Source organism: Argentina anserina, chromosome 7 (assembly GCF_933775445.1).
Source record: "Argentina anserina chromosome 7, drPotAnse1.1, whole genome shotgun sequence".
NCBI lineage: Eukaryota > Viridiplantae > Streptophyta > Magnoliopsida > Rosales > Rosaceae > Argentina > Argentina anserina.
Window position 1 is genome coordinate 11,763,137 of NC_065878.1, and position 24,109 is coordinate 11,787,245.

At 36.9% G+C, this 24,109-nt stretch overlaps 4 protein-coding genes across 4 annotated transcripts; 3 read left to right on the forward strand and 1 right to left on the reverse strand.

Annotated features, from left to right (window-relative positions):
- The first annotated feature begins 5,647 nt into the window (after positions 1 to 5,647).
- LOC126803360 (SPX domain-containing protein 3) lies at positions 5,648 to 7,795 on the forward strand. The gene is made up of 3 exons (XM_050531168.1): positions 5,648 to 5,958; positions 6,622 to 6,787; positions 7,131 to 7,795. Exons 1-3 carry the CDS (start codon positions 5,719 to 5,721, stop codon positions 7,502 to 7,504), a joined length of 780 nt encoding a protein of 259 aa, XP_050387125.1. The 5' UTR covers positions 5,648 to 5,718; the 3' UTR covers positions 7,505 to 7,795.
- A 574-nt stretch (positions 7,796 to 8,369) lies between these two features.
- LOC126803357 (uncharacterized) lies at positions 8,370 to 10,431 on the forward strand. The gene is made up of 2 exons (XM_050531164.1): positions 8,370 to 8,496; positions 9,216 to 10,431. The coding sequence occupies exon 2, from the start codon at positions 9,254 to 9,256 to the stop codon at positions 10,253 to 10,255; it is 1,002 nt and encodes a 333-aa protein (XP_050387121.1). The 5' UTR covers positions 8,370 to 8,496; positions 9,216 to 9,253; the 3' UTR covers positions 10,256 to 10,431.
- Positions 10,432 to 16,551: 6,120 nt separating this feature from the next.
- On the forward strand, positions 16,552 to 20,481 carry LOC126803363 (vesicle-associated protein 1-2-like). Its single transcript, XM_050531170.1, has 8 exons — positions 16,552 to 16,741; positions 16,852 to 16,922; positions 17,003 to 17,084; positions 17,193 to 17,308; positions 17,403 to 17,564; positions 17,665 to 17,712; positions 18,558 to 18,635; positions 20,139 to 20,481. The coding sequence occupies exons 1-8, from the start codon at positions 16,690 to 16,692 to the stop codon at positions 20,247 to 20,249; spliced, it is 720 nt and encodes a 239-aa protein (XP_050387127.1). The 5' UTR covers positions 16,552 to 16,689; the 3' UTR covers positions 20,250 to 20,481.
- A 306-nt stretch (positions 20,482 to 20,787) lies between these two features.
- LOC126803587 (uncharacterized) lies at positions 20,788 to 23,562 on the reverse strand. Its single transcript, XM_050531372.1, has 6 exons — positions 22,978 to 23,562; positions 22,339 to 22,425; positions 22,098 to 22,214; positions 21,942 to 22,002; positions 21,203 to 21,327; positions 20,788 to 21,071 (listed from the first exon to the last, which is right to left on the reverse strand). Exons 1-6 carry the CDS (start codon positions 23,560 to 23,562, stop codon positions 21,003 to 21,005), a joined length of 1,044 nt encoding a protein of 347 aa, XP_050387329.1. The 3' UTR covers positions 20,788 to 21,002.
- Between the last annotated feature and the right edge of the window lie 547 nt (positions 23,563 to 24,109).

Here is a 24,109-nt window from a genome sequence, read left to right on the forward strand (position 1 = left end):
AACTACAAGGCTATGAATAGAAATAAAAATAAACCGACGATAAGACATGAGGAGTAAATGAATTATAAATGAAAATAAATAGACACGAAAGGTAGCAATGTTAGACTCAAACATCAATTAAAGAACATGTCTAAGTCTCAATGACCAACTCGGTCAGACAAGAAGGTAAAATACCATGTCGGAAGATGAGGTATATTAGAGGATGCCAATTGCGTCAACTGGATCCAACTCGAGATCGAAAAGCTAAACACTGTGAAGTAAGATCCTCGAGGCTGGACAGTAACCAACGAGCCTCGAATGTTATCAAACTACTAGCCTCCAGACCAACACCGCTAGATACCTGCAAAACAAGGGGTGAGCACTCAGTCTCGCTAACCCGTTTTATGATTGATACCCTACCGAGGTAGGGTTTGAAAATGAAAGAAAATATGATAAGGGTGCAATGCTCAAATGTAAGAACATATAAATGAGCACTCAAGTAGGAAGTGAGAAAATGGAGTGAAGGAATAACCAAAACGACGTTTGGTTATTAATAGGAATGAAGATATCCATATGCACAAAATGGAGCTAACACCACGGTTGGATGATATAATAAAGAAAACCACAGGAATATCGACATCCTTGGTGATCGGGGCCTCAGCTCACCTTCGGGTGAACTAAGCGTCTAGTACTACATATTCATAAGTCACGATACCGGAAATCAAGACAACGGTATGACTCACTATAAAGTATACAATGTCGGATATCAAAACAACGAAATCACTGTAAATACACATAGTCGGTACCAGATATTAAGATGACGGTATCACCGATAATATAGTATGGTGCCGGACATTAGGACAACAGGATCACCAATACTAAATAAGACATGGTGCCGGATATCAGGACAACTGAATCACTGATAACAAAGCATGGTGCCGGATATCAGAACAACAAAATCACCATATATAAAGTATAATTGGTGCTTGACATCAAGACAATGGAATCACCGATGTATTATATAGATAAATATCGTATGTGGATAAATATAGTACTAACTAGTAGTTAAGTATGAGTAACAGTACCGGAAATCAGGACAACGTGTACCACTCATAAATATATATTAAATTAATAATTATATTATCTAGTCTCGAGTGGGGGCTCGAGACATAGGCTGGATTCACCGTTTTATAAAGTATCTCGATAAATTTACTATCTAACTCGAGTGAAGTGCTCGAGAAGTCGACTAAAAAATGCACGAATAACGATAAATACGATAACGAAAAAATAAATTAAATAAAGTTGAGCATTACACAATTAAAAAAATATCAGTAACCTGGAAAAGTAACGGCTCATCCTAGCGGGCAACTCACCCCTTACCTAGTATGTCGAAGCCGTAGTCCACGTGCTCCTAGTCTCGATACTTGTGCTCTAAGTATAGGTGTAAACTCCAAAATCCCGTCAACAACCAAATGACACGAAAGTTAGAGATATATAGTATGATAAATGTCATGGTCAAATATCCATTCCCTAGTTTGACTAGAAAAGGTCAAAGGTTGACCTTGGTATTGACCAAGTCCACCGAATTGGCCAAACCTCAGTATACTCGAAAACTGTTGATTTAGGTTACTGAATGATACTAGCTACACTCTAGGAGATTAAGGCACTTAATAACGTATTGATGATTTACTTTATTATTTCTGAAAATTCTAAGTTAAGTGTGTTCTCGATCCTCGATCCGGGTGAGAACCGAGGTTAGTGAATAATCGTAAATTAACGTTACTATTTATGTTGTCATATTTTAATTTATTTATCACAAAACGACCAAGAGCAAATGTAAAACCTCAAATGTAGCAACGTAAAACAACTCTAGGTTTTAAAACTAAAACTACAAATCAATTTATAGATTCATAAGGTAATTTTCTAAAGTCATAGGAAATGATAAAATCATAAACAATAACTCTGAAAAGAGTAAAATGGTAACCAAAGGTAGAACAGTAAATACCAAACACTATAGAGGTAAAATCATCATTTCCCATAGCAGTAAAATGGTGAAAGGATAACTTTTCTCTCGGTAAAACCAGGGTTTTCACCCTTGTACCTATGATCACAAACCGGCCAGAAATCCGGCATCTACACCCTTCCAATTCAACATGCAACAACACCACAACCTCAAAAAGCAACATAACCCAATATCTAACATAATCTTAACATCAAGGATGACGATTTATTACCTCAATCGAAGTGAACATCGACTCTAGCGTTGTTGTGATCCTCTCTGCCTCACACTATGTCACCATAGCTGCAACTCCACTCCCCTAGCGCTCTGATGCTGCCTAGAAGTCTCTAGGTTGTTCCCAAGCTCATGTCGCTGCCTGGAGTGAGAAGAGACTTGCCGGAGATGGTAGTTTCTCGACAAAACCCAAAATAGAGAGGAATGGAATTAGGGCTTGTCCCTTGACAAATCGAAGAGCAAAAAGGAATTCAAAATAGAGAGAAGGAATTGGAAATTACCGAGAACGATGTGGGTGTGCGACCAGAGCTCTGAACCTCACCGGAAAAGCTTGGGAAATTCAATGGCGTCTCACTGTCTCAGTGTCGATCTTAACGAATGATGGCACGAATCCAACATGTAATTGAGGGGTTTTGCAAAGGGAAGGGAGATGAGCATTTTGGTGGTGGTGCGCTAGCCCAGTTTGGCCGGACAGAGATGAGAGCATCGGAGAGAGAGAGAGAGAGAGAGAGAGAGAGAGAGAGAGAGAGAGAGAGAGAGAGAATGAGGCCTTGGGCCTCAAATTGAATAGGGTGGACAACCCATATTTTACGATCTATAACCAATGACCGAGATTTAAAAATAGGGAATAAAAGATTTTCTGAAAATAATCTCAAGACACTTAAAACTTTGAAATTTCGTAGAAAATAAACCAAGCGTTGGATAAATATTCCATGAATACTCACCCGTTTGTGTCGACGTGTAACTTAATAAAATAATATTAAACTATAAATTTGATATCGCAAAAAAATGTCGGTTAGTGTGTTTTATATATCGGAAAAATGACAAAAAATTTAAGGGGCTCACAATTGCCCTTGTCTTGCATCTCTCGTTCTCAATATTATGCAGTAACATTTGGTCTCATTGAGAAAAATATGTAAGAAATTCTTTCAAAAGAGACTATACCTACATATAAGAAAGATAAGAACTACATATTTGTATTAGAAATGAAATGAGCATATATATAAAATGTGTATTCATGTCAGTAACATAAAATAAAGATTATATAAGGAAATAAAAATTGATTAGTCATAACTACTTCTCTAGGAGATGTTTTCATTTTTCAACCAGAATGACAAAATAGTGAAGCCAACCAAAGAGAAGTTTTAAATATACACCCATAAACACTTAATACACACCCCTATTATTCAATAATTAAAATTAGATTTTACATGTATATTAAATGACCAAAATAGGTACATGTAATAATGAAGAAAATAAAAAATAAATTAAATTATCAAAATTGGAGAATTTATTTTTGAAAACAATTAAAATACGAAAATTTACAGGAAAATTTAAATTAGCATATATTTTGATGGCAAATGAAGTGTGAAATTCAAGCAATCAACTCATTTCTTAATCTTCACCGAAAAAATATATTATTTCTATTTTTAGAGTCTCAAACAAGGTAATAAATGAAAAGAAATTTTCATTTTCATTTCATTAAATTTCATTTTCTTTTTTTTATGTAAAGGCTAGTGCGACTGCCCTCAAGTCTTAAATTTCGTCTTCTTATGTTCTTGAAAAAGAAATTATTTCAACTTCTTCAGTTTTTCGTATACATATATTCTTCATTTTGTTTTTTTATTTTCATGTTTAAAGAATTTGAAAAGAAAATTGCGATCTATATTGATCCGTAAGAACAAACAATAAACGGCATGAACATTTATAAGATATCAATATATATAATACACACACACACACACACTAAAAAGTAGCCTTATATAGCCAAATAATGAAGTATTTTGTGATTTTAATTCAAATGTATTTTAGGTACTTTATGCGGTGTATTTAGTAAACATATTTGAATTAGAATTTAAATGGTTGTGTAATAAGTATGGATGTGTATTAAGAGTTTTATGGTGTGTATTTAAAATTTCTCCCAACTAAAATGAAAAAAATAATAAAACCTATAGGAAATGTTAAAATAATTCATTTGGGTGTAGATTTAAAAAACAATTTGGGTATGGGGTTAACTTCAAAAGGGCTCTAAAAAGGGTTTAGCCTAATTTTCTCTAGATAATTAAGTGGTTATATACATATGTACCATACCGGGTTCTACGTACGTACTTGAATTGTTTGATACCATAAGAACTTCTTCTAGTACGTAGTGCAAAGCTTTCACCGGCCAATACCTACATACATACACCTAAACGTAAATGTTAACATTTAATTATACTGTGCTTTCAACCGGCTCAATTACGATACTTTAAGCGTCGTCGCCGGAAACTAAATATCTCCGACCTTCGGTTCATGCATGATACGTCTTTAGATCTGATTAGAACCTTCGGGTCTAATGATGATGATGATGATGATGACCAACTGAAACTTGGTACCGTTGAACGAGCTCTCACCAGTCACCACCGAAGTCACGAACTCCTACTTACTTCAATCAGTTCACTAAACAGTACCGAGATGATTGCGTGCATGCCGCCATCCCATTAATTAATTAAGCAAGCACTACAACCATGTCTATCCCATACCTTGTTCAAAGTCATCCTATTATATCTCGATCAATGTGCTGTCAACTAAACAAGTCGACTTGGAGTGAATATATTGGTAAATTTTTACGAGGTAAACCGTGCTCTTTTCACCCCAAACTCTACCAAGTTGACATAGTCATAGTCGACCATGAAAAATGACCATGACTCTCAAAAGACACCATATTCCATTCGTTGTTCTCTTCTTGAAAGTCACATTTCTACAATTTTACAATACTATTTTCTTTTCCCCACTACCGTGATGGATCCTTGGTAGATTCCTCAGAATCATACCCCTCTCTCACACGCCATTTTCCACATAACAATACGAACTAGTCTCAGACCAAAAATAAAATAAAAATACGAACCAGTCTCAGACCAAAAAAATACGAACCAGTCTACACGGTCCTTCTCCGGCTTGTAACCCCAATTTAAGTTTTTACGCCGGAGACGAGATTCAGCTCGATCATTGTTAGTATCCCATTGGTCAATTGTTAACAACCGGTTGATCTTACATATCAAAGACGCGACAAGAAAACTTGCACATATATAGGAATTTCTCCGACTTTATCTCACAATAAACACAAGGCAGGGTGAGCTATCTAGCGCGAGTCTTCCCCTTTATGCTCGTTTTAGCTTCCAATAATTACGTCACAAAGAGGCATCTTATGGCACAATCCATGGAGTCAAAAGTTCGTTGGTGACAAATAAGAGTACTGTACCATGACTCCACACAGTAACCGAATATGCCCAACAATTCTCTTTCCTTAGACGACTCATTTAATAGCTTTTCCAACACCCACTTCGTCACGCCAAGCATATGCCCCCTAAGTTCCAAATATTCTACCCTTCTCCTTCTTCCCTTATAAAACCTGCACCCTCCCCACACTTCTTCTCCCTCACTACCATCATCGCCAAACCCCTTCACTTAGCTTTCTTCCCACTCCGATTCTAGGCTAGGTTTCGGAAACCTGCAGTACGTACTAGATGAAGTTTGGGAAGAGGCTGAAGCACCAAATGCAGGAGACGTTGCCAAGCTGGCGTGACAAGTTTCTTTCGTACAAGGATTTGAAGAAGCTTGTGAAGCTGATTTCTTCGGCTCCGGCGGTGTTGAATGGGAAGTCCGGGAAGGCGGAGGCGGACTTTGTGTACCTGTTGAACAATGAGATCGACAAGCTCAATGTCTTTTTCATGGAGCAGGAGGAGGATTTCATTATCCGGAATAAGGTTAGTGACGTTCTGTGTTATTGATCACATCACATTTATAGTTACAGACCCCAAAACAAGAAAAAAATATTGTATAGTTAAGGTTCTTCCGAGTTTAAATAGACCAGCAGCATTACTTGTTGCTCTTGGCCGATCAACATGATATGTCATCGTTTCTCATGACTCCCCCTGATTATTTCTTACATTCTTTTCCTGGTTTTGGTTAGAGTTGACTCTGTAGACCACAAAACTTTGTCGAAGGTTGATCTATTCCGTTGCTAAAGTATAGTTTGGCATACTTATAAATATATGTGAATGAGTATAAAAAAAAATTTCGTATACATAGATCGATATCTGTCTTCACCATCATCATTTTAAAACAAACAAAATCTGTTCTTTCTTTTGTAATCACGTACTGATTCAAAAATCAATAAAATGGTATCTTGCCCTTACAATTGGGATATATAGTTCAAGGTTACTTTCTTTTACAAATATCGACAGCACCAAGAACATTTCAATGATTTCATGATTTTTGGGAAATTGTTTGCTTAAAAGCATTTGTCTCTTGTGAAAAAGGCCAATCCTACACCCTGCCACCCTTTAGGAAATGTACCGATGAATATGTATAATTTGTATTCAGAAAAATCTGACTGCAACTTAATTATGTTCGATCTGTGAATGAAGGAATTACTGCAGAGAATAAAGAAGGTAACTGATACGTGGGGACCAAATGGTAGCCAGCCTTCAAAGACTATATATCAAGATGAAGTCGGAAAAATAAGAAAAGACATTGTTGACTTCCACGGTGAAATGGTGCTCTTGGTCAACTACAGCAATATCAATTACACAGGTAGTAGTATTTCTTGGCCATGTTTCATGAGGCTAGGTAGCTCACTTCAATTTTTTCTTACAACAGAAGTTCAAGAAGTGACCTTTTCATGGTTTTTAGCTTAATAAGTGTCACTGATTCATTCCCTTTTACCCGAGCAAGTCTTGTTCTACTTCCCTAACAGATGAACAATAGTATCTAGCGGCAAACGTCAAACATCAATCATCCACGAACAGCTAGTTACAATTGCTAGTTAACTTATGAATGTTGGTTTGATCTTGGAAGCCTTGGTTTATAAAATTATAAACGACCTTGTGAAGCATTGATCACCACAATGCTTATAAACAACTTTTGCTATGTGTAGGATTGGCCAAAATACTGAAGAAGTATGACAAGAGAACAGGAGCTCTGCTGCGCTTGCCATTCATCCAAAAAATACTGGAGCAGCCCTTCTTCACCACTGATCTTATCTCAAAGCTTGTCAAGGAATGTGAAGGCACCATTGATGCAGTGTTCCTGGCGGACGAAGAAGATAAGAGGAAAAGAGAAGTAAAGGAAGCAATAACAGTTGCCGGCGAAGGAATATTTAGAAACACAGTTGCAGCTCTATTGACAATGCAAGAAATCAGAAGCGGAAGCTCTACTTACAGTCAGTATTCTCTACCACCAATCAACTTGCCTGCGGACTCGGATCTCATCCAGTTAGTCCAACTCAACCCTCCGATAGCAATAGTCTAGTATGAGAGCTACTAGCTAGAGTTAAGCAGACAAGACAGGAGAAGTTCATATATACATACAGGATAGCATAGGAACTGGAGAATGATCGTGTGATCAGATTCTTATGTATTAGTCTCAAAAAACTAGCTACAGAGTACAGACTACTGGCATGTATCTTAATATACAAAAGGAGAAGAGTTCTGTGTTAGTGTTTAGTAATTAGTATTTTAGTTATATATAAGAATCATAAGATCAGAGTGATTAATGTAATATTGGTCAATAAGTTGGTTTGGTTCATTATATATGGTCGGACAAAGAGATGCCAATGTATCAAACCTTCAAGATATACATAAAGGCCAACCAGACATTGAAAAAGTGCAAACATGGTGTTTCGCAGTTGCTTCATGGTAGAAATACAATAGAATAATATTTATTTTTATCAAATACAACAATTGATATGTTACGAGGAGAAATTATTATATATACCCGTCACATATCTCACGTGACGTACACTCTAAATGTTATTGGTTTATTTTTTACTATGATTATTTCTGATTGATTCTTATATGTAAATAAACATTTATCATTTTTACCACGTGCATTAATTATACCATGACGTAATATTTAGCCGGGTATACGACATGACAGTGACACATGGTGTGGCGGGTACACAAAATAATTACTCGACGAGTCTGACCTCTCACTTATGAAGATAAATTTATGCCAAATGGTTCTGGGCTGGAACAATAATTATAGATCTAGAGATTATTATTTACTGCAAAGTAGAAACATAAATAAAATGTAAATTATGAAAAAAAGAAATACAAATAAAATCATTGGACAAGTGATACCGTAAGGCCCAAATGCCAAATAAATGTGTCAGCGGTCACCGAAATATCTCTACTCTCTGAAACTTCAGAAACATAACCTCAACCGTCTCCGTCATCCTTCGTCGACCATGCGATTCACTCTCAGTTTCACTCTTCAACAACAACAACAACAATAAGAACTAGGTAAACCCAATTCATCGCCCCTGATTTTGACTTCCCTCTTCGTGGTTTCTCTGTGTTCTCTTATATTTTCATTTATTTAGTTTTAACTTCTTGTTCTAATTTCCGGCAATACTAGCAGTTCTGATTACCGGTTCTAATTCTTATTGTTGGCCTGAATATATATTATGTTATGTTGTCATTCTCGGTTGAATGAATCTGATTTCTGATACTTTTAGTTAAGGTTGAAGTTAAGTTCCCAAAGAGATTGGGGGATGTGGTGCTTTGTCATTTTTGTTAGTTTAGCATCACCAACAGGGCTCTAGCTGGTCTTAAGGAATATAGTGAATTAGATTAGGGTTCATTTGCCATACTAGAAGGCGCATGTTGATCTTCTAGGGATGATGAAATAAGTCTTTTGTTAAGAATCTTGCATCCCAAACTAGGATGAGATTGTGAATTTGAGGTAGAGCCACCATTTTGAGGCGTTCAAAGAATTTTTGTTTTGTTTTGAAAGGTAGGCCGCTTCACAATATTTACCTGCTAGGAGTAATTCAGATGAGACTGTCTGAAGTTTATAGTTTTTTTTTTCCGGCTGCTTTATTTACCTGCTAGGACACCTAGGAGTAATTCAGATGAAGTCGTGGACAATTTAGTTTGTACTTGAGAATTCATCTGATTGTCGCGCTTTTCTACTATTTATATTCCTATAAATTATTGATTCGTATGTTTACATGTTTCAGTGATAAGTGTTGGCCTTGATCAAAGTTTATATTGGAAAATGAGCCAGAGAATGGCATCTTTAGGTCGCCCTCCGTTCATGATATCTACCAATACTATTCCCAGGCTCCATTTCCGAACCCAGAACTTGTTTAAAAGCTCGAGCTCAGTACATTTCTGCAGTTTCCCTCGCATTCAGATAAACCGTCCACTTGTTTGCTGCACTAAACTGTCTTCCTGGGATCCCTCATCTGACACATATGCCCCCACGGACAGTGCCAGTGATAACGTTTTGAATAAAACCTCCAACATTTTTGAAAACCTTTCATCTGCTAGTACTGCTCAAGCACTAGGTACCAACAGTGAGAAGCTTGATGGCGCAAGTGATCAGACAGGAACAGAGCTTCAGGTCCTTAAATGGCCAATGTGGCTTCTTGGCCCTTCTCTTCTCCTCCTGACTGGCATGTTGCCAACACTGTGGCTACCGATATCTTCCATATTTATTGGCCCCAACATAGCAAGCTTGCTTTCTTTGGTCGGACTTGATTGCATTTTTAATCTTGGTGCAACGCTTTTTCTCCTAATGGCTGATTCAATAGCCCGGCCTAAACAGTCATCACAAGCCTGTAGAAGCAAGCCTCCCTTTAGCTACAAGTTTTGGAATATTGTTGCAACTGTGACTGGATTTATCATTCCCCTGATGATGGCTTTTGGATCCCAACAGGGTTTCATCCAACCCCAGTTGCCTCCCATCTCATTTGCCGTACTATTGGGTCCCTACCTTCTGCTTATCGCAGTTCAGATTCTTACTGAGATGCTGACTTGGCATTGGCAGTCACCAGTTTGGCTGGCAACCCCTGTCGTTTATGAGGGTTACCGTTTGTTGCAGCTGATGAGAGGATTGAAGCTTGGAACTGAAATCATGGCACCAGCTTGGATAATGCATACAATTAGAGGACTGGTGTCTTGGTGGGTTCTAATCCTTGGTATGCAGCTAATGAGGGTTGCTTGGTTTGCAGGCTTCGCTAGTCGATTTCGACCTTCCCCTGCTGGTGATAATTAGCACTTTTGTGGCTTTGAATGTAATTTTTTTTTTGTAGGTGAAGAAATATGTGGTTTAATAACCCTATTCTTTGCTGAAGTTATGAATGTACATGAACATTTTATCTCCGAGCTATCTAGGAACAGAGATGTCATCTTGTGTAATACATTATAGTAATCATCTTTCTCTTTGGTTCAGTCATGTAAATAGGTTTATAAATTTATTGCAGCTGTACCTTGGTAGGAAGGAAGAGACTCTTTCAAGGTGTTATTTTATTGTATGAAGAATGGATAACTACACTTGGATCTTGACATGATATGAGTAGATTGGTTTGATGACATCGCAAAGTTCTCAAACTTGTGTTGATGGCTTGATGTATAGCCCAGTACCAGGTTTCATGAACCTGAAGCAACTGGAGTTGTTTGTCACCTGGCTTCATGCATGTGCAAATGGCTTTCATGTGGCTTCTGAGCTGTCTCAAGGTTACCACTCTACAAACCATCATGACGGATTCGGGTTCGGATCCTCCCTTCGCCGGAGATCAGAAGATGCCTCCAGTTGCCTAATGCATCGTGCATTACTATTGTGATCCCCATAAGGAGATGAGACAATATAATAAGGTATTTTTCATGAGGTGAGGATCCGAATCCTATCGACCAGAACTAAAAAGATCGGATTCTTATATGCTCTTTAGCATGGACATCATACTCGACAACTTTGCAATTTTCTTTTGAGTAGAATATTTGTAATGGATTTTATTGGGTGCTTGAATTTAGGTAGCTATTTTCCCTATTTTGCTATTAACAGACTAAGTTTTCCCAACTTAACAGTGGTTTCACACATTCATTAGTAGCCAAAGGGGACAGGTTTTTTCTTCTTTTTGATGAAAAAAAAAGCTTTAAGAGAATCATGAGAACGATAATTAGAACATATAAAATTCACAAAGACGTCTATCACCCTCTATTAGGACACATAACGTCAATTGACCCCTGAAGCTTGCAGCTCATCTTAAACTACAACCACTCATCTCTCTTTAAGAATTCAGGAGTCGTTATCAATTTATAATCTCAAATAATATATTAATTTAGATCAAACATCTATAAATGAGACTAGCCCCGCTAGATAGTAATAACGATAAAATCTCATCATCGACACCGCATAGAATAAATAAATCTTCCAGGCTAACAAATAACATAACACGCTAAAAACAACCTATCTCAGGCTCACTCCCATACGTACACACCCATGTAGCATATCCCATTTCTTCTAGCAACCTAACAATATTTGCACACTACCAGTTCATCCCCTCTCTTCTGGTTCAAATAAATGAACTAGCCCCCTAATCAAAATAACATCTCACCGCCATACAATGTGCCTCTCAGACAAAATAAACATGTACTCACATACTTCGAAACCGTCACGTCGTGCTAACGGAGAACGTGCTAACATAGAGGGTAACAGGCTCTCGTGACATTACCGGCATACCACATTGCCTCCCAGACGGAAAGGACTTGGGTGCACTACTTGGGGGTAGCCACCGACATCATTGTATATACATGCTAGCATCATCACCATCATCATCATCATCAATATATGGCATCAAAATATCATATCATGAGATCTAGAATTCCCGTTCCCATGCCTATGCCTCGTGGATTCTAATGGAATAACCAAGTTGATAGGACTTGCCTATACCTCATTGAATCCAATTGAATAACCGAGTTGATAGGGCTTAATGGAGAACAAACAAATAATCAACATATCGATTAGTCAATTAATATCACAACCCTACCACAAGTATGCAACAATAAACCCCAAATCCGACATAAATATTCAACATCATATTCACCATCAATCGATACAGCATACTTAACAACCAACATTAAATGAACCCAATGCATACGAAAATAACACATTATTCCTACCAATGATAATCTAGATCAACAATTTCATACGATAACCAAATTCAATAATTAAGACGTCGATAAGTTCGTATCAACGTATATTACTCGATGGAGCAACTCACTGCTCCAAAAACCACCACACAAGCTGCCCCACGCGCCACCACTCCCCAACCTCTCCAAAATCACTCGACCCTAATATGAAAGTTGTAGATCACACGAAAACAAGTATCTTTCATAACAAGGCGAAGTTCAAATCGGCCGGAAAACACTGCTCCCAAGTCGAAACAATACCCCGAAATCAAAATCGTGCAACCACTCGAAAATCAATCCAAAACCTATTAAAATACTTGCAGAGGGAAGATGATTACCATTTAGAGGCAGCCCTGAACTGCAGAGTTGACGGAAAAGGCTTGCACGGCGCCGCTGATTTCTGCAAAAACTTGCGGCCCTTGCTGCTCCTCGCACGATGATCAGCGCGGTGCAACATCGGTGTAAATCGAAGGAGAATGACGAGATGAAGCGAATGGGATCGGTGGCCGGACGGCAAAGATCGACCGGTCAGAAATTTTATGGGTTTCTCATGTGAACAATACCCGATCCAGATATTTTCTGATTTTCTCTCCCTTTTTCTCTTTAAATCCCATGTTTATACTATTTTCTAAAATGCCCAAATACCTTTTTGATTCGTAACTTTTTTATACGAACTCCGATTTAGGCGTGCCGCATGTCTACAAACTCGTATCGACGAGCTCAAAAACTTTTGTGAATGAAGTTTTCTAGAAAAACTTACGCATCGAAAAGTCAACTTTTAGAGTCGCTACACTTGGTATAACTCTCAATATGAGAAAGGCAAAAAAGATCCGGGTCATAACATTTAGGGTTTTAGGGTTTAGGGTATTAGAGGGTAGGGTGTAGAGTTTTAGAAAGAAACCCAAAATAGTCTTTGATAAAATAGCTTAAATATGATTTTTCTTTTGAAATCATACGTGTCAAATTGTAATTAGAATGGAGGACCACTGGACATTGCCACATGGTTCTCTGGGAGGACTGAAAAATTCCTCTACGAGAACAACTTTGGTGGTCCTCAACTGATCCGAATGGAACATTAATAATTAGGGAGAATTCAACAAACAATACTTCAACTATTGCCCATTCTAACTTTTAGTATCTCATATTTGAAAAGTATCACATTAGTACCTTAAGTTTCTATTTCAACCTAATTTTAGTTCATTCTGTCAATTAATACCGTGAATAGCTTCATCTCCCACTAATTTTCAGGGGCATATTTGTCATTTCATTTTCCTCCGATTTCATATGGTTGTTGGTTGATGAACATATTAATATGAAATATGCTTGTTTATTTTGTAATTGCGAATTTCTTGTTTGTAATAGTGGTAGTAAATGAATGATGTTTATTAATTTTGTAATGAAATGATATGTATTGACTAACTTGTTTTTTTTTAAATAGAAGTTAAAATTAGAAGAAATGAAAGATGAGATCTGAGGAAAATGAAGTGACGAAAATGCCCTTGAAAATTGGTGAGAAATGAAGCTACTAAGTACTAACAGTGTTAATTAACAGAATTGACTAAAATTAGGCTGAAATAGAAAGTTGAGGTACTAATGCATAATTTTCACATGTGAGGTACTAAAAATTAAAATGAGTAATAATTGGGGTACTGCTTGTTGAATTCTCTCTAATAATTAAATAAAACAACATGAGTAGCATGATTCTGACCAAGGTTAACCAAATGTTCAGCTACAAAATTTACCTCACTGTAGATATGCCGAAACATATAAAGTGAAACTGGCAAAAGAAAAATCTAATGTCTTCAACTAACATCTTGATTCTCCAAAGCAGAAGAATCTTATGGAGCTTACAATTAATCAGGAGCTTTGAATCACCTTTGACCCATAAAAAAGTGTGGTGGTTTAGAAGAACAAAAGAGCAGTAGCTTCAGCGACAATCACAATAGTAGGGCTATTAATGGGTCGTGTCTGGTCAAAGTGTTTTGAGTGTCATAAAATATAAACTCAAACCCAACTCATTTAATATTTGTGTCAAAAATTTAAACTCAAACTCAACCTACTTATTAAACGGTTAACTCGTTTAACTAATATATATATATATATTGCAATTTTTACATAAAATAAAAAATTAAAACAAGGATTTAAATAAAATAGCAAAATGATTTATCTTATTATCTTAGAGGAGTAAATATTTATTAAATCCTTATTACAGATGATGCTACTTTCATAAATTTGTCGTGTACATGTTATTTTATATATAATTTTGCTTGATTTTATATTAATCGTGTCATGTAGGTTCATTTTGTGTTAGCGGATTGACCCGATTATTAAATGGGTTATAACGGGTTAACCCACCGCTGGCCCGCTTTAATTCCTATGGGTTTTGAGTCGTGTCGAAATTGACAGACCTACCCAATAGCTACTTAGGTAGACCAATCTTCTTTGTTGAAGCGAAAAAGAGATTACCATCTACATAGGCGCACGCGCGCAACCCTTCCGAACACATTGAAAATTTTGATACTTAGTCGTTCAGAGACATGTCAGCTCTATGACACATTTACTTATTCGGAATGGAATTAATATGGAATAGGAATCAGAAGGAATGTGAAACGGAATGGATTAATACGGAGGAATATGAATGAAACTAATTACGATTGTTGTTGTTTACTTACGATAAAGAATTAGAATTAAATTTAAGTTAATTACCAAAATACCGTTTTACAAATCGGATAAAGCTCTCACATAAAAGTGTTTCATTTGCAACACTTAATCAAAATATGCAACAGACATGTAACGTTCACACAAGCTCATTTCAAGACTCTGTTCAATTATTGGTGAAAAGCAATTTGTCTTTGATATGTACCAAGTCCTAAAACACTATCATTTTGGTAAACAAATATTAGTGTCTTGCTATACTTTTTGCTTCACTGTATTAAGAAGAGAACGATAAATCAACACATAAGCTAATCAAACTTCAATGCAATTCATCAAGAGCCTTATTCACTGGAAGTAATTTGGTCTGGCATTTGAAGAATGCTTACAGAATGGTCAAACCTGATATTTGAACTGAAATCCAACCAAATCGAGAGGGACAAGAATCAGATAAAAGCATGAAGGCTTTCACATCAATAACTAGCATAAAGTCAGTAAGATATCTGCAAATCATTCGTTTCGCATTCTCCAGCCAACTCGATTTTCATAATTAAATTACAAAGTTAATACAACATAAACATTATTGATTCCAAACTGTGATCTTGAATGTCATACTCATATGTTAAAGCTATTTGATGTACTCTCGTAGCAACAAAAGAAATTTAGTAGCCACGAAAACCAAATCCATTTGTTATCTTAAAAATCTTTGATACCGTTTGTTCTTCATGAAAGATTTGTGATGCATCATTTCTATTTGATATCACCCACTCTTGCTTCAGAATGAACATAAATCCACATAAGAATTAAAATGAAATTGATAAACAATTCACGAACATCATATCAGCACAAGATCAAAATATAAAAAGAAAGCACAACAACAACAACATTGATGGTGGTTTATCACAACGCAAATGTTGAAAACCGAAGTATGAAAAAGGCAGCTGAAGTGACATTGCATAGCATAGAAGATGATCAAATACTTTAGCATAAGCAATCATCATAATATTAGTATAAGCAATCATCAAATGGGTATTACCCAGACTGAGGCATGCCCAATTTCCTCACAAGCTAAACAATGGGTATCAAATTCTTGGATAGATTTTCCAGTAAAAAAAAGGACGAAGCTAAACCTTGTGAAGATTTCAACAAGATCATGCCAAATTTGTGATGTAGTAAAGAGAAAAAAAAAGAGAGTATGACATCGAAGTACAGAGGATGAGATCGAACCTAGCAACATTGTTCTTCGTTTCGCGTTCTTCATTCGTTTCTCGTTTCTTCTCTTGTCGTGAATGAGAGATGGCTGCGGGTACTAGGATTGAGTACTATTTCATGAGGATATTTTTGAAGAAATTTTCATTCCCTCCCATTCCGACATCTCCCTTTGTTATTACAATTCAGGGTCTCTTCCGAAATTCATTCCAAGTTTAGAGGTGGACCCCACCACAAATCTCATTCCTCTTTACAAGTAAACATCAGAATGAAATCGATTCCGGAAGAATACAACTCTATTCCGGGTAAGTAAACATGCCATAATTTAAAACTAGGAAATGATAACCTCTTTCCGGAGGCACGTACACAAATGTTGGTAAAAATCATAAATTACCCAAATTGTTTTTTTTACTCTTTTCAATTTTCGTAAATTAAACCGCTCGTTCCGAACCCGGTGGAACCGGTAGACCCGAGAGTTGAAAGGAAGAGAATAGAAGAGAAGAGACGCAAGAAACTGAGTCCCGCGTTGTTCCTGCTGCTGTTTCGACTCTGCATCTCTCTCCCCCTCGATTTCTGGGCCCCACTCTTCAATCATTCAAATCCCACCGGACAACCGCCCCCTCTGCCGGAAAACCAGTCCTCACTCCGTTCGCTTCCAACATGAGCACCGGCGAGCTTCTCAACATCGAACCCCAAGAACTCCAGTTCCCTTGTACGCTCAACCTCTTTAACTCTTATCTCTTTCAGATCCAAGTGTTCTTGTATTACTATGTTTCCACTGTTGTCTGATTTCACTCCTGTTTTTTTGTGACAAAACCATAGTTGAACTGAAGAAGCAGATCTCGTGCTCTCTGCAACTCTCCAACAAGACAGATGACTATGTGGCTTTTAAGGTAACCTTGATTTTCCCACTTCATTAGTTTCTGCTAAATCTCATGATGTTTTATGAACCTGGCTGTTTTTGGTGTTCTAGGTGAAGACAACAAATCCCAAAAAATATTGTGTTAGACCCAACACTGGGGTTGTGTTGCCAAGGTCTACATGTGATGTTATAGGTGAATATGTGTTTCGAGCTTCATTAGTTTCGTTTTTCGTTGAGAAATTTTGCTTAATTAGTGATGTGGTATCCCCCTAGAGTAACATGGTTTGTTGTATGAGAGTAGTGACCATGCAAGCACAGAAGGAGAAGCCGTCGGATATGCAATGCAAGGATAAGTTTCTTCTTCAGAGTGTAGTCACCAGCGCCGGGGCTACCACCAAGGATATCACTCCAGAGATGGTAGTTAGATTTGGTCTTAGTATGTTAGTTTTTGAGATTCAATTAGATTGTATTAGCAGCTGATATATACGTATTTGTTTCTGTGGTTGTGTAGTTCAACAAGGAGTCGGGGCATAGTGTTGAAGAGTGTAAGTTGAAAGTTAACTATGTTGACCCGCCTAGGCCGCCATCTCCTGTCCGGGAAGGTTCAGAGGAAGGCTCATCGCCTAGGGCTTCAGTGGACAATGGGAACTCAAATGATAATGAGTTCAAAGCTGTGAGTACTTCGTGGACTCGCCAAGAGTTAGACATTTTAATTTGATCTTTGTATTTCGGTTTTCACTTTAAATGATCATCTTGCAATGCTTTAATTTTAGGCTTCAAGAGCTTTTGGCGAGAGACAAGAGCCTCAAGATAACCATGAGGTATGTTGTTTTAATTTAAACCATTGTTGTAAGATATATTGGATTTTGAAATTAAGGGACTTAATATGGATTGGACTTGCAGCTTGTTTGAGGAAACTGTGAATAATATAAATTGATTAGGATGGATGATTCCTGATTTTGTTTGGATTTAGTAGTTAGTACTTAGTACAATATAACCAATAATACAGCAGTTATCAATATATCCATGGGGCATGAGATGTAAAACTATCCGAGTTCTAACCATCTGTTAGAGGTTGAACAGTTCCAGGAATCCTAGTTTCAGAAATAAAAACTGCCATTTATTGTGGTAAAGCATCTTGATGACCTCGAAAACTTGAACCTATTACATTTTATGTTCAGATCATGACTGTGTCGTGTGCTTTACCTGTGTTGGCTAAAAGCCTGAGTTTGCTATATTTGTGAAGTTATTTCAAACATTGTGCAGTTATAGGAACAGAGGTCCCATTCAGGGTTCCTGGCTTGAATCTATTAGATTCCTTCTTCCTACAGACATTATCCTCACAGTAACCATTCTTTGTTAATCTTACCATTAGGAAATGTAGAGTATGAGACAATATAGTGTCCGAGCCTTGCATTTTAAGTCTGAAAGTTCTTTGACTGATGTGCTTTTGTCACTTTATAATGAGCTCAAACATTATCTTAACCGGAGCAGTTATTTCAAGTTTCCCGTTTAGAGTCGTTCTGATCTCTTGTAGAGAATTTGTATGTTCATCATCCAGTATATTAAACACTAGCTCAAGTATTGCATTGCATACTTTACAATGGTATAAGCCTGCCAAGTATATGTTGGATGTTAACTTTGTGAGTAATATCTGTATTTTCAGGCTAAAAGTCTTATTGCAAACCTGACTGAGGAGAAAAATTCTGCTATTCAGCAAAACAACAGGCTTCAACAAGAATTGGTAAGAATGTTTTGTCCATTTTTCATTATTTTCTAATAGATATTAGTGGGCTCATGGGAGACCCATATGTAGTTCTATACGTTTCCACTTTGTTCACCCTCTCTTTCCAGACTCTTTTCTTGGTATGATTTTCTTCATTGAGCTAAAGATTTCAAAAGTTTTGGAATTTCATGCTCGCGGAAATTGTTCCTTTAAGTTAATTGAGTTGGATTATTAAAGTTCTCAGTGGTTTGTTTTATTTGATTTTAAGAAAAGCATCATTGTTGTAAGTTAACACCATGCTAAAATTTTGTATGCCTACGTTGCATTCGTAATATGATGTCTAGCTAGATGTATAAAGTTTTGATGCAAACCTAAAGATCATATTATCTTTTGTCCTAGCTGTTTTTGTCGAACTTAATTGGCAATAGAAATTCAGAGAAACCAATCACTTATGATAAGATTATCGAAAACAACTTTTCACAGTCAAGTCAAGCTGTATGTCTTGTCTACAGCGTTTTGCTTAGCAACAATAAGTTCAAGTAGCAATGAGTCTTTTTGATAAAGGTGATGACAAGATCACATAATTTCGTTAATAGGTTGTCTGCTGTCAGGTTTTTTTCTGCCCTACTTGCTCTGTAACTTTGGTTTGGTTTGGTTTTATGAAAGGAATGTCTTTACACCAAAAAGAAAAAGTTGCTGAGAGTAATGATAGGCTAGCTAGTCATATAAGAAGGTTTCAGTTGATTATAGTGATTAACATTTAGGACTGAATACTTGTTAATCCCTACACTTTACCCTTAAAAAAATAGTTTTGCCCGAGTTCTCTAAGTAAATGGAAACATCCCTAATTTCTTATTTGTTATCACTTTAGTCCATTCCGACAAATAAACTATTATCATTGGCAAAAGTTTGGACGTTCAATAATAAAGCTCCACCAATGATTTGCTATACTCGTGGATTGAAGTGTGAGAAGAAGTTTAAATTTGCAATATGACTGGCTTAATGGTTTCCTCTTTACTTAAACCTTTGAACAGTAGCAGTGATTCATCCTAGTTTTCTCCAACCACCCATGATCCCAATTCATTTGACGCTGTAAGTGAACGGTTGGATTAGGGTAAGATCTAGATTAGTTACACATTTTGCCAATAGGCTTTCTCATTTTGGAGTGTAACAGCTAAAACCTCCCATATTCTAGCAAAAATTATAGTTGAAACCACCTTTAGTCATCCTCTAATATTTTTATCTTGATTCTTTTGGTTATATTGTCATAGTTCAATATGCTGACCTTACCAATTTCTACAATGTCCCTAATTTTTTGTGTTATGTTGCCACTACTCTAAATTAGCATTATGTATAAATTGTAAGCCAAGTTTATAGTTCAGTTGTTACTAGTTCTAGTCTACTAGTTATATACTTGAATTTCTTTTGTATAAATTAAGGGGATTCTTACCTGCTTGTTGAGTAGTTTGATATTCAATTCAACCCTTTAGTGATGTAGCTAAGCAATGTTATGCTCTGCAGGATCTTTTGAGGCGAGAGGCCAACGCACGCCGTGGTGGTATTGCATTTATATATGTTGTTATAGTGGGTATAATTGGCATTATTTTGGGGTACCTTCTGAAGAAGACATGACCTGCAGAGACTACATTTGCTTGACAACGAAGTGTAAAAAGAAAAAAGTTCAAAAATTCGAATAGTGATTGATTAGCTGTGATTTTGGTTATTTGTTTTAACAATCTTTATTGACGCTAGAAATATGCGAATTGTGAGACATTTAGATGAAGCTTTTTGTTGTTGTATTAGCAAGTGTTGTCTAAATGGGTTTGTAGTTGTACTTTTGAATTTTTAGAGAAATTAATTATTTTCTGTGTGGTGACTGCTGTATATCCGTTTGTCTAAATTGGCAATTGTGGATGGAACTTAAATATCATGAATGCTTAACTAATTAACTCTGTCAGTAACTCAGTATGTCCTAAACAACTGAAAGAAAACCATGAGTTGATGATGAAAACTTAATAAATGAGTCGATTGAAGAAAGGTTATGAGGATGGAATTATTTAGGTCAGAACTCCCATCTTTCATGCATGTGAGAGATGTATATCTTCGGTCTCTTGTGCGTCAGTTCATGTAAATAGCAAGGTGGATACATAAAGAAGAATGATCAATACAGTGCTCAGAAAATTAACTGAGTAGACTTTTTACAACTCGAGTTCATACACATCTTTTGCTTTCTGTCTTTACATATAGGTGACTTGTACATATTAATTCTCTCAAGATCCTTAGTTGGAGTCCAAAATCTCAACTCAAAGTCATCTTGGAATTGGGGAAAGGTCACATGCCCTGTACAGCTATACTCCATGGCTGCATCAGCTCTATATGAACCAATCATACATTTTCAGGTGCTTTTATCATGTTGCAACGGACAACAATCTTCCGAAAATCTTCAAGACTTAGCTGCAATTCTCATTGGTAAAAAGGAAAAGTTAAAATTTACTTCAATAATCAGTATACCAGTGGTTGCAAAGAGAGATTTGATCAAGTATGAGGGACCATCGAAAGAAACAGTGAAGACAGCAGGTACTGACCTTTGCATCTCCATCACTATCAAAGAGATGAATCATGTCAGCCACCTCCTTACCAGTCCAAGTAAAATCGTGAACAATATCTGCTTTTTCAAGGTCTCCAGCAGAAATTCCCCCATTGCAGCTTTCTGCATGTCAGGAGTTCCACATCAACCTCAAGAATTAAAAGGCACGTAGTTTTTTAGCTAGTTAAACTAGTGTATACATGCGGCCTGCTAAGTAATTATTCACAAACTACTGAAACTACAGTAGTACACTAATCATATCTATTAATCTCATAGTGAACAAAATCCACAAAGAGTTTGTGCAACAAGAAGCATATAGAAATAAGAACGTGAAACCATGACACCACCAACAATGCTGATGCAGTCATGCAAAAGAACCTCCCATCTGCAGTTACAAATTTTCAGTCATACAGCTAATTACTAGTCTACATATTATTAAGAAACTAACTAATATCAATCATTTGGACTACACCTCTGTGTATTATTTTCAATACTTATTTCTACAATTGGCGTTCATAGACCAAGAGAGAGAAGTTCTTATGTTCTGAAGCCATGACATTGTTTTGGCATTGAAGTGGGATAGGTTAACCAGTGCTTTTTCGCTTCTTTTTTAAGTTTTATCTTTACAAAACATAAAAAGGGATGATGGCAACTAATCATTGTCTCTCCTTAAACTACCCACTTCAAGTGATAAAGACCTGACTACTGTGGCACAGAAGACAGATGATATAACTTACCATCAAGCTGATAGAAGTGCAAAACCAACTCATCCTCTGTCATCTGCAGCCGACTAGTAAACTGTTGGATGCAAATCAAAGAAAACCGCAGATGCCCCATTAGACAAGGACGGAAAATGAAAACAGGTGAAGCATCTTGCATTTGAGATAACTAACCGAGTTTTTCCTCGTCCTCCCTGTATCTTTCTGAATTTGATTCTCTCCTTGTCTATCATTAACCTTAGCTTTTGACACACCTGTCACAGCAGAATCTTGTAATGAAAGAGCAATTGCCTGCATTTAGATACAAATTAGTCAGTATACCTCCAAGGACCAGCATCATAGCAGCAACTAATGGCACAACAATTTATGCAAGCGACGCCAAGTCATTAGGGTTTAACATGATACTGATACTCACTTGCTTCAATGCTTCATCATCATCAAGGTAGTCTGAGTTGCTTGAACTACTCTTCGAACAAGCATTTTTACGTTTTGCAACTTTATTCTTCACAAGATCGAGACCAACAAAAGCAAAAACAAAAACAAAAAAAAAGTCAGCCAACAGTCCAGCTCATGCCACTGCGCACCTTTCATGCCCATAAAAACAAACTAAGAAATTCCAGCTAAACCAGGCATTCAACTTTACACATCTGATCGTGTACAAATTTATGTTGAAAGGCTTAAAGCCCTGTTTACAACCACATCAACAATACTATGATTACTATCGCACAATTCTAGCGCAGCATCCTCAACAAAACTCTATACCCATCTAAACCCAACTATGCATACTCCATACTCCAACCTCACTATCACTGAGCAACTTTGGTTATACTCTCCTAAGTCGATAAATAGTTAAATACACTAAACTGGTTAAAAGGGTTTATTAGTACTACCAACATCAAAAAAAAAAAAAATTCCAACTAGGTCCTGGTTCACTTTCTTCCTATCTTTCATCCCAAGTATCAAAAGCAACAATCTTTCTTGACACTCCCCAGTAATATATCAATCTAAACAGAATAGTAAATTCTCCACAGACACAAAGAACCAGTAAATTCACCTTTCTCTTACGTGAACCAGACAACTCTTCATCCTCAAAATCATCATCATCATTAGCCTCCTTTTCACTAGAAGAACCAGCCCCCTCCTCTTCAGGCCTATACTCCTCATCATCGTCCTCCTCCAAGACCGCTTTCCCCTTCCTGCTCCTCTTCGCCGCATTCTGGGCCGAACCCTTTAGAGAGGAGGCCATTTGGGGAAGACCCAGAGCCTGGCTTGCCCTGTTCTGTGCAATTCTCGCTTGCCTCTGCTTCTCGTACTCTGAGCCTGAGCTCGAGGTTTCTTCGTCTGAGGTGTCAGAGCGTTTAGGCATTTTGGGATTCAAAGGTGGGTTTTGGGGTTGTGACAACATCTTCACCTTCCCATATCCCAACTCCCAAGTCGAAGGAGTCGAATTCACAGAAGTGTCAACTGTAAAGTGACTAGAGTCTTCGGGGGAGTAACGAACTGAAACTTTCTTTAAACGGTTCGGTTCATAGCAAACTGACCGGTCTATTCGGTCTACTTCTAAACAGACCTCTACATGTATCGACATGTATAAACTTGTGACGAAAGTTTGCATTGAAGGAGACTCCTCCCTGGTCATTTATTGTGTGACGAAAAATCTCAACATTACTTGGAGGCTCATTCTGATCATCAACGACATCAAGAACTTTGCGGCTTAGTTTTAAAAGAGAATATTTTAACCATGACCCAGTTTGCACAGTTGTACTGTGAGCAAAATGACTTTTGAAGCTGCTATGAGTAAAATGATTTTTGAATCGATTATGAGAGGAAATAGTTAAGATGTTTGGTAAACAGTTTTCCGAAAGTACTATTAGAATACATAATGACTAAATATAGGGGTGGGCATAAAAAAACATAAAATCTGATCCCGTCCCGATCCCGTTTCATAATATTGGGACGGGACGTGGGACGAATAATTTCTATCCCGATTCGTCTTGTCCCGTCCCACCTTTAATGAAAACTTACAAATTCTTATATATCTGTATCAAAATGAAACTAATTTATGTTTTTAATAACTTCAAAAGTATATCAACTCAAATAGTAATGGTAAATTATAATATTTTGAACATAATATGCATTTTTTGGGTTAAAATTTCATTATTGAATGTTACTTTGTTAATGAAAAA